We start from the raw sequence: 18477 nt of genomic DNA, 5'->3' as shown, positions 1-18477 counted from the left end.
TCATGAAATATCACTGTCAGGAGGTAGGAACAGAGCCTCCCATAGGCATACAGTCACCAGAAACAACGAAAAACAAACAAACAAAAAAACCAAGTAAGTTTTATCTGTAGTGAGATAGATGCAGGCCCGTGTTTTGCATGTTCTGATTTAAAAAAACAACAACAACAACAACAACTTATTTTTAATACTCTATTATGATAGAGTTAAATAGTATATTTCTTTTTTTAAAAGGCACTAGCAGTATATCTAAGATGTGTCTTCATTATTAGAAAAAATCTTATGTTTATTAAAAATGCATAGGCATTTAATGTGATATTCCTTATGGTCAAAAATCTTTACATCATCCTCCTAATCTGGCTAAGGTGATAACATTAAAATGAAACAAGAGATGTTTTGCCATTCCCAAAATATAACCAGTTGTTTGAAGTGTTTATAATCACTGGTTATGGGAATTTACCAATACAGAAATAAATTTGGATTTTCTGTGGCTGGAGTCAAATGGTTAATGCCAATATTAGCTAAATAATGTTGAGGTTGATGAAGTCCAAGTTGTAGGTATACCTTTTATTGAATATCAACAGAAGTTTAGAGAACTCATTCTGAATATGGGCTATTTCTAGCCCATGAAACAGGATTAATGTAGTCAGTATACCGACACTGACATTTTATTATAGTAAATGATCACATAGTCAAAGGGATTCATAAAAGCACCCCCCTCATGGGGTAATATGGCGGCTAAATATAGTGTGTTTTCTTAACTTGGCTTTGTACATAGTAAATATTCTCTAAAAGTTAGCTATCATCATCTGCTTTGGAAAAGTTATTTGATTTCACACCTCATATAAACCTCAAATTCACATGGGGACTCCCTGATTTTGGTCCTTTTAACCCTCAGTGACCATTCTAAACCACACATAAATGGGAGACTCAGTAGGGGCACGCGCAGAACCAAGAGGCAACAGGGTCATCTTTACAAATTTTTACAAATTTTTTTCAAAACTGCAGGCTCTCTTAAAACTTCCACATTTACTGTGATCATATTTTATTTTTCTTTAATGAGAAATTCTTTCTGAAATGTACTGCAGATGAACAAATAACAGAACTGACAAACACTGAAGTCTTACGGTTATCTGAACACAAAGAATAAGGTGTGATCGAATTTGTGCACTTTAGGTTAGTGTTTTCCTGTCCCTAGCTCTTCTTACATGTTTAGAACCATTTTCCCTAATCACTTGTTTTGTCTTCTGGCTATGTTTTATCATTATCTACAAATTCAGTAAGTGGAACATTCATATTTCATAGTTGAGACTCAGTGAATCAGATAACAGTATCAGAAAAGGAAAAAAAACAACAAAATGTTAAGCCTCATATATTTTGGTTTATATCATTTCCAATTCAGAGTTTTTTTCTTTTTTTTTTAAGTATCTTTTGAAAATACACATTTTAAACTAGCCAATTACATAAAGCTACTCCTATTCAGGAGAGGGACGGTACAGGTTGGAGGGGATTTACAAAATTAAAATGTATCTTTTTTAAAACCAAAAGAAACATACACATGTACTTCTAATTCACATAGCCTGTTTGCCTTTACAGTCTGCTGATAAACACTGATTTTTAAACATTGTATATAAAATTAAATAACATGGAAAAAATAAATATGCTTTATTATATAAACACATAGAAATCTGTACTGCTCAAAATATTCAGATAATACTAGGCTTGGCTGCCCATAACTGTATTCAGAAAGTATGGTGGTGATATTTACAGTCTTTATTTTTGCTAGAGATGGATGCAGTGAGGTGACAGAATACTGTTGTCAACATTTTCTCTTCCTACCTATGGAAGCTGCAAACTTTAATATGAAAATGAGGTAGACACAAATTCATAAGTTGGCCAGGCAGAGACAAAAGCACAGTTCCTTCGTGAGCTCATAAATTCTCATTATTCGGGTGGACAAGCATAATTCCCAAGCACCTAAAGCAAGGCTAAGAGAACACTTTCAGGTTTGTCATGTAAAACCCCAACAAGTAGTTTCTCCTAAGGAGAACCACGGTCTCCAAGATGATCAGCAAGCAGATACACGGGGCAGGGCAGAAAGGAATGCTACGGGACCAGCTTGGACAGGTGACATCACCTGCAACCTCTGCTACTTTCATTATCTCGATGGACCTGCTTACTGTCAAATACTGCGGACTTTTAACCTACTTTCTGCTGTTGGCTTGACAGCACACAGCACTCTTTCCAATGTCCTCTCTAGTGACGGGATACACACACTCCCTCATCAGTCAGTTCCCAGGACTCTGCTCCCAGGAGCCAGACTGAAAGGTGGATCAGTGTAAGAACCTTATTTGGAAATCGGCAAGTTACTAAGTAGGAGTGCAAGGACACATTCAAAAGAGGACAGAAGAGGCTGGATTTTTGGAGGTTGTTTTTCACCATCACGATTCTGAATCCGCACTGACACGAGCCAGAACTAAGGGTCTAAAACGGGTATTTGAACCTGATGTTCACCAACGGTTCCTTTTAGAGACTCTGGCAGCCACGCTAACAGCGATGTGGCAGTTTCTTTCCTAAATACCGTGTCTTAGTAACAATTGTTGAATGAGGCTATCTCCATTTTGACCTTGGGAAAGGCCTCCTCCCACAGCAGTAGTTGCTTCTGAACACTGTCTCTAGTGGGTGAAAATCTGGAGAGAAAGCAACCCTATGGAAGGACTAATTGCTACCCTTGGTCTCTAACAGATCGAGCGGGCTTTCAAGAGAAAGCGACGGGTTAGCACCTCAAATATATTTTTCGTTGTTGTTAATTTCATTGTCAGTTACAACAATGAAGCACCATACCAGTGGCTTTATGGCTATGAACACGATTCACTGAGGTATGCTTCAATTTAGAATTGCTCAGAAATTGTACCAAAGCACCTACAAAAATCAACATAAAAGTAAAATCAAAGTTCTACAGTAAAAATCTGAAAGACTGCCCTCACACATACACACACACACACATTTAAGTAATATACTACAAATGTATCTATTTAAATAAAATGCTTTTGATGTCATTTTTTAAAAAATCACAGTGAGAAGCCTTGCCCAGGTGGCCTTGCTCCTAGACTGTAGAGACATTGAAATATACACTAGAATAATGATTACTCTACAAAGGAGGCATGAAAATCATATCGGCAGCAAAAACAGTTTCAAAATCCATGTATTCTCTTCTGTGTATAACAGAGCAGTAGCATCTCCCTCTCTTTGTGTGTGTGTGTGTTTCAGAAAACTGTGTGCAGGCCTAAGAACAACTACAACAAAAATCTTAATGTTTTCAGCTAAATTAGCAGGTCAGATTTCAAGATTTAAGCTCTTAAAACATCTGTGGGAGAGGAGGATGATCCTGTGTAAAAAAATTTGAGTGGTATTTAGAAAGCATTCAAGGAGGAGAATGCTATGGAAACCAATAAACTATATGTTATACATTGTATATAATGTGTAGGCATACACATATATGTATACAGTATATAATATTTTATGATTACACACACACACACACACACACACACATCCTCTGAAGGTTAAGGGTCACTTTTTGGTCAAAATGAAAGAAAAACAACTTTTTAGAGGGGTAGTAGTTTCTGAGACACGTCTCTGAAGTGGTGTTGCTGTTGGCCAAGTGAACAAGGTAAAAGTATCATGGGCTCAAGAGGGACAATTTCATGAAAAATAATCTGTCACAGGTGACTGAGGGAAGTGGGGAAGCCAGAGGATGTTCCTGACATCCCACAGTCACTTCTGATCATTTTCAAAATGTTCATTTTGGGGGCAGTATCATCAGTACTGCAGACAAAATGCTTCAGGTGAATATGCGTCTGACTTCATGTGGCATTACCTAAGCTTTTGAATGAAAGCCTGACAGCCCAGCTGACTAGAATCAGAAGAGATGATACTCTACACTCTCTAGCTTTCTACTTAATACGAAGTACAGTAGTTACAGAGCTAGGTTCTACCTGCAGACACAGTCTCAGACCCAAAACCCTTGGCTCTTAGAAGCATCGATAGGTGTTAACCATTCCACTTCAGCTCATCTGCTCTTTATCTAGTTTCAGGAATGGTTAAGACTTTTCCTCCGAACCCTCTGGAATAAAAAAGGTTTGTGGATATGATTTCATATACTACTAAATTCAGATTCAGTGCAATTCATGTATTTACAGAAACATTTACTCTATTTACACAAACCAGCCCTAACGGCTCCACAGATGATAATACAACTCAGCCAAAGGACTGTTTGGACATAGCCGACCTTCTGTTTGCCAAGAGCTGCCCCAGAAGTTTGCATAGTATTTACAGTGGCAAACCTGTCTCACGATGTCAGCTAAGCAGATAGCAAGGGAAGCCTAGCACTGAAGCAAAAAATTGAAGAGATGGGCTTTGTGTCTTGGGGAAAGAGAGAGAACGTTTCGGATACCTTGAGAGGTTCCAAGTCACTGAGTCCAGTGTAGCTGGCCTTTTGCATTTTCACAATGATTTCAGTCTATTTTGTGGGCACAGCCTCTGTGGTCACTGTGTTGAGTTTGTACCCGAGTCACATAGAGGCAAATTACAGTCATGGAAAAAAAAAAAATTGCTTTGGCCTCAATATGCAGGTATCTTACCCCAAAAGTCAAGACTCCCATAATTTGGGAAAGGAAAGAATGTCTTCTATTGAGTTGTCTGCTGAAATCACTTTGGAACTTAATAACTATATGAACTTATTTCTTTAAAGTATCTCTATAGACACTCTTGCTTTTCTAAAACAACAAGAATAACAAAACGGAAATTACTTTTTGACATTGGCCCCAGGCCTACATGAGGTACACTTATGTCTGTAAAGTCACTTTGGCAAAATCACAAAACATTGATGCCGTTACGTGTCGGTATGAAGAAAATCACGGACCACCGCCCAGGTTCAGGGATGCCCTTGCGAGTCAGACAACTGTCTGTCGCCAAGGAGTGCCCCAGAATACCTTGGAACTGGGTCTGTTAGTTAAGACAGTTTGGTTAATAAACATTAAGAGTTAGGGCCGTACCGAACTCCAGGGGCCGGTATTCCACGCAGCGTCTTGAGGACAAACGTGTGTGTTACACTGCTCACGATCTGGAGGCTTATCATGGATTTCACAGCTCAGATCTGGAAACCGTTCACCGCTGGGCCGCTGACAGACCACCAGTCTTGTCCGTAAGCCTCCGCCACATAGCTTAGTGCACTGCAGGAGGAGAAAGAGAAGCTGCATTCACTCTGAACAGCCAATGACAAATCCTATCTTCTCTCCTATGACAATAATCTCCTCAACAAACTCTATCACAGCACTGGGCAAGGGAAGCCTCGAGGCAGACCCAAGCTGAATTACCAACATATTTATATACAATGGAACTGTCTACCTTAATGGTAGACACTGGTTACTGAGTGTGTCCTCATCACCTGTACTAAGTGTTTCATAGGCATTCTCTCATCAAGAGGAGACTCTAATATGGGCCCCATTTTACATATGGGACAAGTGAGCTTAAAAGAAGTTAATTCACTCTATCAAGGTCAGTGCAATAGCAAGTGAGTAGGTAAGATTGCAGCCGTTTCTTTGATGGATACGAAACCAAAAATCCAAAAAATAAAATTCCCTACACCACCCAGTACCAAAGAAAGGATGTAATAACTTAGTGGGGTTTACTTTCTGGCAAGTTCTAAAAAGCTGTCACCAACTTTTGGCTCTTCTGTGACTCCAGTCTCCAGAGACCTTTATGATGTTACGATATTTTACGCTCTCTCCGAATCTCGGGATGACGATGACTTTCCCCGGGAAGAATTAACAACGTGGTGGGAATGTTGGATGAAGTTCTGACTCTGGCTAGACCCAAACTTCTGAGGCAGGAACAAGCTGTATTTCTTGGACAGTGCTGCTGTGCTCACATCCAGGAACACTGACATTTGGCTCTCCTGCTGTGTCAAGGCCAGATCTCCCACAGAATTTGGAATGATCTGGTCTGTGCTGACAGCAAGCATCCCAGTGAATGCGTGTACTCTCCTGGCTTCAGTCCAATTACAGAAGCTTAATCACGGGCCCCACAGGACAGAACTCTATGAGGAGATTTGGGAAACCCGTAATACATGAGTCTTGAAGCCTGACTCCCCCTTCCTGCCTTTCATCAAAGCCTTCCAGAATGACATACTGTCAACAAAAGTCAACAGAACACTCTGTTACGACTTCCTATGATTAGCAGGTTATGGAAAGTGTGGACATGGGATTTCGGTTATCCAGGAGTGTGGACTAACGTGCCCATCCATTTCATTTGTCTTTGTCTCCCTCTTGGCACTGGGGTCTCCAAGATGTTAATCCTCATATTTTATTTTATAAATTTTACAGTCAAGACAGAGCAATGCAACAAGCTCTACCTATGTCCTCTCCCTGTGGACTCAAGAGTAGAGAGATACATTGTTGGTTAATTACACACAAAACAATAAGCATCTAAACCCTACACAGAAGAGTGGCTGAAAACCCTATTTGATACTACTACTGCTACTACTAATGATAAACATTAGTAGTAGTAATGATGATTATCATTATCATAATAGCAGTTAACTTGATTGAAGACAATGTGCTAGGTATTTGACATGCACTATCTCATACAGTAGTTATGAATTGGTGCCATTATTATTCCCATTTATAGATGATGCTACAGATGTTTGGCAAAGTTACGTAACTTGCCAAGGCTACAAAGCCTATGAGAGTCAGGGATGGGAAGAGAATCCAGTTTTGTCTGCTCCAAACACTCTACTGCCTCTCATTGGTCATAGGATGCCACTCTTTTTTTTTTTTTTTTCTTAAGATTTTATTTATTTATTTGACAGAGAGAGAGATCACAAGTAGGCAGAGAGACAGGCAGAGGGAGACGAGGAAGCAGGCTCTCCGCTGAGCAGAGAGACCGATGTGGGGCTCGATCCCAGGACCCTGGGATCATGACCTGAGCCGAAGGCAGAGGCTTAACCCACTGAGCCACCCAGGCGCCCTGCCACTCTTAAAAGGTAAGAGGTGAAGATTCCTCTTCTATCATTAAAATGCATCACCTCTGATGGGAATAACAGCACCTGTTCATTCTGGTTTCATCCAGCATTTGAAATCCTAGGATTTGGTTTCATCAAGGATTTTAAGGATGCCATGGGAACAAGAGAGCATCATAAACACCCCAAAACTATGAAAAACATGGTAACACTTTCATGGACCAATGTAACACATATTTCCAATTACCTTAAAAGGGCCCATATTTTAATCAGCAGAGGTGAACACACAAGTTAACCTAGCATTTATCTGCATGCTTTCCTAATGTTCCTTTCCTAAGTATTTAAAAACTGTCTCTAATTGGTAATAAAGGCACTCTTAAAACGGTCCAGAATAAAGACAGTTCTCCTAGATCATGCCAAATCAAGAAGCTTTCACTAGAACTCATTCTCCAGCCTTAAACTATGAATGGCAGCAAAGTCTGGTCAGCAAAATTGCTCTGTGTTTCTTTCCAAAGGACATACAAACGGATGGCTCTCTCTCACCTCTCCCCAGTTGCCATAAGCCCACTGAGGACAAGGCCCAGATTCACAGGCTCTCTGCTCATCGGGTTTTATCCTCTCCATGCAGTCATTTGCGGTGTATCCGTTTTCATCCTGACACACAACCACACGCCGCTGGGACCCACCAGCACAGGTACTGGAACACTGAACACATCAGACATTAGTCAGCAGGTTAATCCCCACCTCGACCTGCAGCTTAGGGACACAAAAAGTGGCTGGTTGGAAGGTCAGAGACAAATGTGACAGAATGTACTCTCAGGTCATCCAGATAATGGACAGAAAGCAAGCACGAGAATTTCCCTTCTGTGGGGGCTTTCTCCTGCTCATGCCTTCTAAACCCCTGGACAGTAGAAACAGGGCTTCTCCTTTCCGCAAATTAGGACCTCGGTAGGTGTTCAAAAGATTCCCCCATGAATGATAATGTCTTGTGACTTCCAAAAGTTTCCATTATTGTCCTCCTTTAACCCCTTTGCATCCCTGAGAATGATGGACACCATAGTCTATGAGAAACACTTTTCTTTTCAAAATCCAAGTGCTTATTTAGATCCAACAATTGACTGCCCTTTCAACACAGAGGTCAAATCACCTGCTTAACGACACACCAGTTATTGAATTTGAGCCTCCATATCAACTCATTCAATTACCCAAAGCATCATGGAATGTCACTTAGACATCATTTCCTCACAGGGAATGTTCCATTCTCTCCCTTCACAATGGCCCTGACTTCAGTGGCTGATGGCAGCAAGATGTGTTTTTTAATTTATTTTTCCACTTCCACAAGGACCTTAATTGGATTCCATATTGACAAGCCTCTCTTCAGGGGTACTTTCTGTCTACTGTTCTCTCTCATGGTTGTCACTGAATTATGTTTGCATTTCAGCTAATTTCCCACACGAGCTTGTCATAGTTCTCTTATTTATCTACATCTTGAGTGTTTTTTTTTTCTTTCCACAATGCTCTTATCTTTTCAAAACCAATGTGTTTGCTAGTATCCTCCACTCTGACCCTTAACTTGTAAAATCAGTTTGCCTATAAAAAAAACCAACTAGTCCTCAAAGCAGTGCAATTCCCATGAGTTGTTTATCAAGCCTCCAACTGCACTGGCAACTGGTTTTTTTTTTTGTTTTTTGTTTTTTTTAGTTCTAGGTTCTGATGGCAGATTTGTGCTTTTTAGGAACCCCAGCTCAAACCAGGGTTACTTCAAAATACCTGCAAACAATGCTTCCTGCTGGTCAGCTTTTTCCAAATAAAGCTGTGAATTTATTTTTGGGCTTACTGCATTGGACCTAAGCTCAATTTCTCTGCCTATACTGGACAAATTATGTGTTACTTTAAAATACATTGGGTTTAATTTTAAAATGTTGAACAGGAAATCAGATTTACGACTTCTCTCTGAGAAAACACTTAGGCAATTTCTGATTTATAAAAATTTCATCTCTATTCCCTGAGGATTCTGATATAATGACTCTGAACTTGAACACACTTGTTTTCTCTTTTTAAACAGTTTGGAACATCACAGAAAGCACAGCATTATTATTTTAATTGACTTTGGGGACCAGAATGTATAATGTTAGGAAGGAACTTCCATATTGTAAGTACATCTGTAATATATATTTTGGCCCTTGAATTTTTCCCTTGATAATACAATCTTGGATCATTCTTTTACTACCTCACCTGTGAGCATTACTGCCTCAATGAAACGGTAAGCTCCTTGAAGGAGGGGTCAATGTCATTACCTGTGTTTCTGTTAGCTCCCATAGCACCGATCCCGGGTTATGTACACCACTGCCTGTCCAATTAAAGTCAGTGGAAACAACAACTCCATAAGCCACAAGCTACCCTCCCTCCAATATGGCTGACTGGAGCAAATCTGGTCACCTGATGGAAGGACAACCAATCCACCAGCTACCCAGTGACCAATCAGATGTTTCCTACTGAAAATCTGACCAAAGACATGGAGATAGTGCTCAGCTGGGGCCAAGGAACTACACTGTACAGTCTTGAACTATCTGAAATCAGGGCCCGTTTGGGTCTTTATGATCCCATGGACAAATTAAGTGTTGTACATAATTTTTCTCCAGGTTCAATTTGGCCATATATATATATATATATATATATTTTTTTTTTTTTAAATTAGCAGGGGTTCTTAGTTCTATTCCATGTCACAGAATTTCACTTTTGACTTCGTTAATAATCTGCCTGTCTTTTTTTTTTTTTTAAGACTTTATTTTTTTTTATTTCAGTGACAGGGAGAGAGAGAGAGAATCTGAAGCAGGCTCTGCACTGAGCACAGAGCCCGACGCTGGCTCGATCCCACCACTGCGAGATCATGACCTGAGCCAAAACCAAGACTCAGATGCTTAACCAAATGTGTCACCCAGGCACCCTGCTGCAATCTTCCTGTCCTTTTAAGAGGACATATTTCCCTAGGTAAACATTTCTCCGAATAAAACCTGCACCCATCATTCACATGGGCCAGAGTAAGTAGGAACAGTCTTGGCAGGAATAAGAGGCGAGGGACATCTGTTTTTCTTACCTGCCTAGCATACTTCCCCTCATATCTGGAACCCCAATTCTCCTTAAAGGGGCCATTTCTTCTCCAGTGGATGTCATCTTGGTGGGACTACCTATTAAAATACACTGCCCTTCCGGTCAGGGAATGGGCAGGTAGAACAAGCTGGGTCTATGAGACTTTTCCTGAGAATTTGAATCCTGAGCAGGGTAGGTGAGAGTTAAGAGGGATTTATTAAGACAGAAATTCCCTACAGTAATTATCCTCTAATTTCTGCTCCATCTAGAGAGGGGTTGGCAAGATACAACATGAAGGCCAAATATGACCCACTACCTGTTTTATAAATAAAGTTTTATTGGAACATAGCCATGCCCACTCGTTTATGTATTGCCTATTCCTGCTTTTGTGCTCCGACAGTAGAGCTGGTTAGTTGTGACAGAGACTATATGATCCACATAACAGAAAAGACTATCTGGTCTTTTGCAAAAAAGATTTGCCAACCGCTGAGCGAGATCCCTGGAGATGCTCTGCCCTCTGTTTCTACCGGGGCCAAATGAAAAGTGCTGTTTGTTTTATTTTCACTTGAGGCAGATGCTTTTCTTTTGTTCACAACCAGAGACTCCTAATTGGTAACAAGGGGGAAAACCTCACACAGGGTTCAGGTTTATGCAGAAATGTACTATCAAATGAGGTTTTTATGCTGGGATCCACTGAAAACATTAGATTCCCATCCCCCAGTGTTTATGATTCTTTGCTGCCTTTCCTGCCATGGGAAGCAGGGAGAATCACACAGTTAGTGTGCTGCACCAAGCAAAGATGCATGTACATTCCACACACTCCTGGGAGCAGGTCAGGCACAGCAAGCTAGAGCTGAAAAAAAAAATCACATTGTCCATCTTCAGCCTCACTTAACTTAGAAAAAAAAAAAAAAAATCCCCAAACAAAAAACAGGCACAACAGGCAAAGAATGGTATTGCCCATTGCTGCAAAAAGGTTACTTAATCCTCCCTAATTGGGAACACTGCCCAAGGGCAGAATCATTCAATTTTAAAAGAATGCATCATCTCCAAATTTACTCCTAAGTAAGAATAGCTTTGAATTTTTTCTTTTTAGGGAGTTCTAGTGTTATCATTAGAATACACATGTGAGTTTTGAAATTTTTCAACCAGAAAAATTGTGGGACACTCAGTGATTACCTCCATTGATCACCCTTTAACTTCTCTGAACCCAAATTTCTTTTACCTCAGGCAAAGGAAGCCTTAAAGTGGAGAGCAAGAAAGGAGAGTGAGAGCGAAGGTCCTGGGCAATGGAGCAGATGTCCTGCCTACAACCAATGCTTTTCGTGAGTCAAAATGCTCAGTGGCTAATCAGTATTCAGAAGAAAGGAAATCTCATTTACTGAAACATAACCATGGTGGGAGGCAGTTTCCTTCTAATGCTTTTTAGTTCAGAAATAATTAAGCACAATTAGTGGTACAAGAAGGAAACTATGAGTAAACAATTAAAATGAAGACCCCAGAGTGATTACTGGACACCTTCTAATTCCCCACACCTCGAGAGGGTCCCTTGCTACCTTAATCCTCCTGCAATTCCATTAGACATGTCCAGTATTCCACATAAGATTGATTTGGGGGAAAATTATTCAATAAAAAACCCAAAAAGATTCTACGCCTATTTTCCCTGTGACTATTAAATATCTTTCAAGATCTTCCTAATGTGAAGGACTATGATAAGAATAATGAGGAAGTTCTCACTCTTGGGGGGTGGGGGTGGGGGATGGGCAGTGTGCAAAGGACTTGACTGCTATCATCACATTTGTTTCTTACCACAACCCAGAATGCTGGAATTATTGTTTACTTTGTTTTACAGACGAGGAACCTGAGGCCCATGGAGAATAGGGGACCCACTGAAGACTTCAAAATTTGAAAGGGCAAGTCTTCGGCTCAAAGTCATCTTCATTCAGAGGCTGTGCCGTTGGCCATCAGGCATGGTACTTCTACCCCAAGCACAGAATTATCTAGACTAGTGTGGCCCCCACTCCAGGACAATGAACCACTACTACAAATTACACAGCAACCGTGCCACTTTGAGACTCTGCTCACCTGGAAAATAGCAAGAAGGAAAATGACCTTCCTAAGAGCTCCCCTTCAGAAAACTTCCTCGGTCCTTTTAATTTCCTTACAGGTAGGAGCTGCCTGTGGCTCTAGCCTCTGGGATTCCTCTTTATGTCATCACAGTCTTCCCAGCACCACTTCGGAACCACGAGATCTTGTGGGCCAGCTGGGACATACCCCTTCCATCCAGGTCAGGTAGCTTACAGCAGACACTATCAGGGGACACCTTTTCAGGGATTGCAATGAACCCATGATGGTTCGCCCAAAACAGATGAAAACGTACAATACCAATCCCTTGCGAGAAAAAAAAGGTGTTTCTAATCTGTTTGCCTCCCAAAGCTGAAAGTGTGGAGGAGAAGAAAGCCAAGTAGAGAGAGACATCAGGGAATACTCACTGCTCCCCAGGGGCCAGTCCTCCACTGGTTTCCCCCAAGCACATGGGTGCGGCTGGGCCCGGCACTCCGGGGTCGGGAATCCTCATAGTGGAAGGGGTGCTGAGCGAGACCACTGTCTGGGGTCCGCTGAGGGCACGGTGATGTGGAACAGTCCTGGTCGGTTTCTGGGATGTAATCTGGGTCACACTCACTCTGATCAATCATGTGGTCACTGTAGTTGACACATACCACTTGCCGGGTCGCCCTGCCTTGCCCACATGTCACGGAGCACTACGTTGAACATCCAGAAAGAGAAAGGATTGGTCACTGGCAGTCGCAAACCCATCCATGTACATTTTCTGTGAACGGCCCGCTGTTCACCCTGCTGCTCAGGCCCCCAACCTTGGCGCCATCCTTGCCTGCTCCCTTGTCTTTCCACCCTCCAGCCATTTCACTGAGAAATTGTCTGCTCAGTAGTCACTCTACATCCCCAGTCCAGCCACTTCTCGTCATCTTCACGGTTACCTGCCCCGGCCCGGACTACTGCAGTGGCTTTTTCAGCTGGGATCCTGCTCACAATCTGGACACCCTCTACCCCAGCCCAAGTCTGTTGTATCACAAACCATGGCCCTTACAAATGAAAGATCAGGCCATTCTCTCCAGTGACTTCCCAATTCACTCTGAATCATGTACAAAGTCCTCATCTTGGCCTGGAAGGAAGGCCACCTCCTTGACCCATCTCCTGTCACTCTCCACGCACTGCACTTGAGCTAAACTGGGCTTACAGATGTTCCTTGAATATGCCAAGAATTCCTTACTCAGGATCTTTGCACCTGCTGTACTTTTTCCTCTACAACACAGATGTCCATTAGACACACTCCCTCACTTTATTCAAGTCTTGCTCAATGTACTATTTGGCCTTCTTTGTCCACCCTCTCTAAAAGCACATCCCAGCTTTCCCTATGCCCTTATTCTCCTTGATTGACATTTTTCTAGTACTTGTCAGTGTTTGTTGCTGTATATAGCTATTTCTTTATTTGTTCATTGATTGGAACCTCCATCGGAATGATCTCTATGAAGGCCAGAGCTTTATTATTTGCTGCTCATTGCTTTTTCTATACTAAGCTTTTACAAATATTTGGTGCACAGACAGATGTATTTAATGGATGGATGGATGGATGGACAGACTGAAAGCTTAAGGCATGAGAGTGAGATTATCTACCATTTATTGAGCACCTACTTAGTACTAAGCATTTAACATAGGTAATCTCAAATAATACGTACAACAACCTTGTAAGGTAGGCATTCTTCTTTGGTCTTCTAAGAGAAGAAATTGGGCTCAAAAACTTTAAGTAGACTGCTCAAGGTCGTACGGCTAGTAAATGTCAAGATCAGGATTTTTACATGGCTCTCTTTGACTCTACTCAAATTTCATACATACGTCATGATATTTATTGAGCTATTAATTCTCTGTTTTCCTTAGGGCTTCTTTTCACCTATCCTAAGCTTTGTATTTCCTGGGCTCTGGGATTTTTGCAAGGCAGAAAGCAGGAACTGCCTGAAGACAAAGGTTTTCCTTTTCTTTCTTTCTTTTTTTAAAAGATTTATTTATTTGAGAGAGAGAGAGAGAGCGATGGAGCATGAAGGGGAGCAGAAGGAGAGGGGCAAGGAGTATAGAGCCCCACACAGGGCTCCACTCCACGACCTTGAGATCATGACCTGAGTGGAAATCAAGTTAGACGCTTAACTGACTAAGTCACCCAGGTGTTCTGAGAAAGGTTCTTCTACCTTTTTTTTTTTTTTTTTTTTTTTTAAGGTTCTTCTACTTTTATAGAAACCCGCCGATGGTGCCTGGTGTGCACAGGAGGCTGAGCCCATGGTACTAGGTGAGGATTCCCACTTTCCACTCTGGACAGGGAAGCCAAGAGCCACTGGACTTCAAGAGATTGAGGTTACAGGAGGCATCCAGACTCCAGGCAACAGGACCTCTCTTTACTCCCTTCTTCTCTCTGGCATTTGTATTCTGCCACCAGCCTCTCATATTCTCATGTGACTCAATTAACACAAGGTTTTCCAGTCAACCCAACAGGATGGGGCAAAGGAAACTGCCCACTGATTTACACACTTTCACAGCATCCATTTCTTGCACATCTGGTTAAGATTCATGCCAGCTGTACATACATGAGGCAAAATAATTTAAATCACAGACTAAGTCCAATTGTAAAATAATACCCATTGACATTTGGGACCTGTCACTAGTCATCCTCTTATGTTTCCCCCAGTCATTTCCCAATTCCAAAAAAGTCCACTCGCTTACAGAGCTCCAGTCCAAAGCTTTCCACCGTCCACAGGGGGTCACAGAACATTCTTCCTTTGCCACCGGTCTGGGCAGGGTCACACAGGCGCTCTCGTCAGCCACAGAGCCGTCCTCATCCCAGCAGCTGACGTATCTCATCCGAGTACCTTTTCCACAAGTGGCTGAGCACTGGGTGTTAAAATAAAACAATGTAGATATGTTATTTTGAAACGCTGATTCACTGGACAGTAACCTACTTCCTACAGTCATGTCAGAGAACCCCCACCTCCCCTTTCACCCTCTCTATGTCTTCCATCTATTTCTTACTGGTGTCCAAGACCCAAATCGCCACTGGGTTCTTGGTGCACTGTGTGTGCTTCTTCTTGTTTCCGGGACAGCAGGGGGAGGGTGACAAGATGGTAATTCGCAGTCCTAGATGGGGGAGGGGGACAAAAGCCAGTTACTGTGAAGTCCATGAACACTTTAATTGGCAAGGTGAATACAAATTTAAGGGCTAAGAATTCTAAGACCTCTGATTTCTGTGTGATTCTGGGCAGATCACAGGTCCTCTCTCAGCCCCCGTGTTTTCATCTATAAAATGGGGCATAATCTGAGTCACTCTGAGCGTGCCTGAATGATGTATAATACAATAGTTATTTGCCTGTTCAAGTGGAAAGAGACAAAAATGTGGTAAAATGGCACCTAAGTAGGGGAAGAACAGGATGTTCTTTTAAAATGATCAACTGTCAATTTTTAAAAGCTCTGAAGACCAAATCCAGTTCTCACATTTCAATTAATTTCCTAATCAGAAGGTGCTACTCAGGAACTGGTGTTCCAAGTTTCCCTAAAGAGAACTCCCGTGGTGCTGATGACATCTAGATCAAACCCAGATCCAAGGGGCGGAGTCATTATGCCAACGCCTGAAATGGATAGGACCCGCCTCGATCACTCGGAGGAAATCACGGCAGTGAACTGAGGTTATCTGCTATAGATAACATTTTCAGAGTTATAAATGGGAAAGCAGAAATGAGTACTTGCTCACAATTCAGCAAATATTCTTTGAGTCAGTATGTATCCGTTAAATGCCTGCGATGTCTAGGCATGGCGCAAAGTGTGGTGACCTCAGTGCTTAGCCCGGTATCAGGGAGCTTCCAAACCAAAGGGGGAAATTCTATTTCTTGACTCCAGACCCTGCCTATTCTTCTGCCTACAGTCCAAAGAAAACCACAGGCTACTTTTTCCATAGTAAAGAAATTGTCCATATGCTTCAACTGCGGGAGCTGCCCCCTATACTCCATCAGAGCTTACGGAACAATTCAGAGAGAAATGTGTATTTTGAAGCTCTACGGGAGTTGCTACGTCCTCACCTTGTGACCGTGTAGATGTAATAGCTAACATTTCACAGGCATTTAGCTTGTGGTTTAGAATATGTCAGTGATGTAAAAAAAAAAAAAAAAAGATGACACCAGTCACAAGTGGTGTTTTATCATTCATCAATGACAACATGAACAACAATGCTGTATTCATTTACTTTTTGACACTCTTTATCCATTGTTAACAACACACATGGAAATGTGCTCAGAACAGAAGCAGGACACTGGCCAGATGGGGCCCCAGGGCATGAGCTCTGGGCATGGTCAAGGTTCAAATCTTGTCTTTGGCAGTCAGCAAAACTGATTCACAAACCCAAGTCTTCTCCCTACACAGTCTCTTTGCATAAATGATGCTAAAATCCAGACCCACGAAGAGGAAGGTGCTGGTAGTGATTGCCAACTGGCTCTCTTGAGAAAAAAGGTGTACGTGTGTAGAAACGTACTTATATATATACACACACACTCACATTACAGGTGCATGTTATGTCTATACTGGTATTTAGATGTTTGTTTGCTTATAAATTTTACTGATATAAAATTTTACTGCTATATATGCCACACAGTTTACATATAACAATAATATCTACAATTCTTCCTTTAAAATTCCATACAGTCAATTGAGTCTCACAGAGTACTTCGGCTGATTTTTGTTGGATTCTTGGATCTATGGCCAAAAAATGGTTGTAATCGCTGAATAAGTACAGTTCTGACATGAATGAGAGTTGATATTTTATGTTGAAGAGTAAGGTGACAGGGAAACAATGAAGATCGATGTCAGAACTCTATGCATTTACCAATGACCTGAGTGACTCCTGCGCTGAAGCAGACAATGATTTCCAAATGCCAGAAGGATATTTCCTTCATTTGATGTGTTATTTACAATGTGACAGCCCTGGACACGAGACTCTTTGAGGCATAATGTAGATTCTATGTAATCTACATTATTATTATTTTCTCCATCACTTTCTTAAGTCTAAAAAAATAATTTAAATCTAGAATTACAGCATTTGTTGATTTCTGTGGTGTACACACTGCCATAATAGCCGATTTGAAGTTACCAACATGATGACCACGAAGTCAGACTCGGGAAGAGATGTGCACTAGCTCACCGTTATTCAGTATTTCCACCTTACAGATACAAATGTAAGTGTAAATCACCGCAGGAGCACAGAGAATAGCAAAATGGAGTAAAGCAAAGAGAGTGACAAGTAAGGCTGGCGTGCTTAATCAGTTTTGTTTTGAATACCATCTATTTAATCATAGGTTTATATTTTCCATTTTTAATAATGCTTCTGTTTAGCAACCAGCTTGCCCAATTCCTGAGAATTTACCAATGAGCTCTTGTGAGCTGGTGCAGAGCTGCTCCAGCACACGGCTGCTCCAACACATGACACTATCTGCTATGCCCGACATTGAAGTCACTTAAAAAAAAAATTCAAGAAAACAGAACCAAACGATCAACAGTTGCTAGCCAATAAAATAATCAGACTCAAATGTACATACTTCAAAGAACCAGAGAAGAATGATCCTGGTACATCAAAATATTTGATTCAAGATGCAGCACATAGATACATCTGGACCGCTTAGTTAATCAGCCGGTGACTCTACCTACACACTTACATATGGAAGGACTTCAAATGTGGCTGAACCATGGGGAAGGGCCAGCATCTCAGTGCCCAACGCCAAGCCCTGAGCTGGACAAAGGAGACTTACCTGGGTATCAGTAGGTCTAGTTGCTGCATTGCAGTCATTGTCATCTACCACGGACATGTAAGTCCCAATGATGCATTTCACTGCTCTTAGCTGGTATCCTTGTCCACAAGTGACACTGCACTGAGGGAAAGAAATACAACAAAAGGTATGCACATTTCAGCAAATTTTATAAGAAAAAAAATTTTCCATCATAGTGGAACAGAGAGGGCTGGCGCCCAGAGAAATTAAGTAAAAGAGAGCAACCAGCTCTGCACAAATTATATTCACCAATTATCACTTAGATACTTGGAATTATTTCTACCTCCCACTGGAATTTTATTTGCAGGAGTTCAACTCTTTGACTGTGATTCAATATATCCCTAATTTCAAAACTTACTACAAAGCTACAGTGATCGAAACAAAATAGAATAGAATTGAGCCCAGCAATAAATCCATATATCTATGGCCGAATGGTTTCCAACAAATTCTCAGCCATACAATTGGGGAAAGAATAATCTTTTTAATGAATGGTTGTGG

The 18477-nt window shown here is 41.4% G+C and overlaps 1 protein-coding gene across 1 annotated transcript in view; it reads right to left on the bottom strand.

Moving 5' to 3' along the window:
* ADAMTS9 (ADAM metallopeptidase with thrombospondin type 1 motif 9) overlaps positions 1-18477 on the bottom strand; it is a 166837-nt gene that overhangs the window by 70978 nt on the left and 77382 nt on the right. Inside the window, 6 exon segments of the mRNA XM_047747329.1 lie at positions 5055-5231; positions 7562-7723; positions 12601-12870; positions 14897-15064; positions 15203-15307; positions 17962-18081. Coding sequence (XP_047603285.1) covers positions 5055-5231; positions 7562-7723; positions 12601-12870; positions 14897-15064; positions 15203-15307; positions 17962-18081 — 1002 coding nt within the window.

This window comes from Lutra lutra, chromosome 1 (assembly GCF_902655055.1).
Source record: "Lutra lutra chromosome 1, mLutLut1.2, whole genome shotgun sequence".
NCBI lineage: Eukaryota > Metazoa > Chordata > Mammalia > Carnivora > Mustelidae > Lutra > Lutra lutra.
The sequence above is the reverse complement of the archived record's forward strand: the minus strand, read 5'-3'. Positions and strand labels throughout refer to the sequence as shown.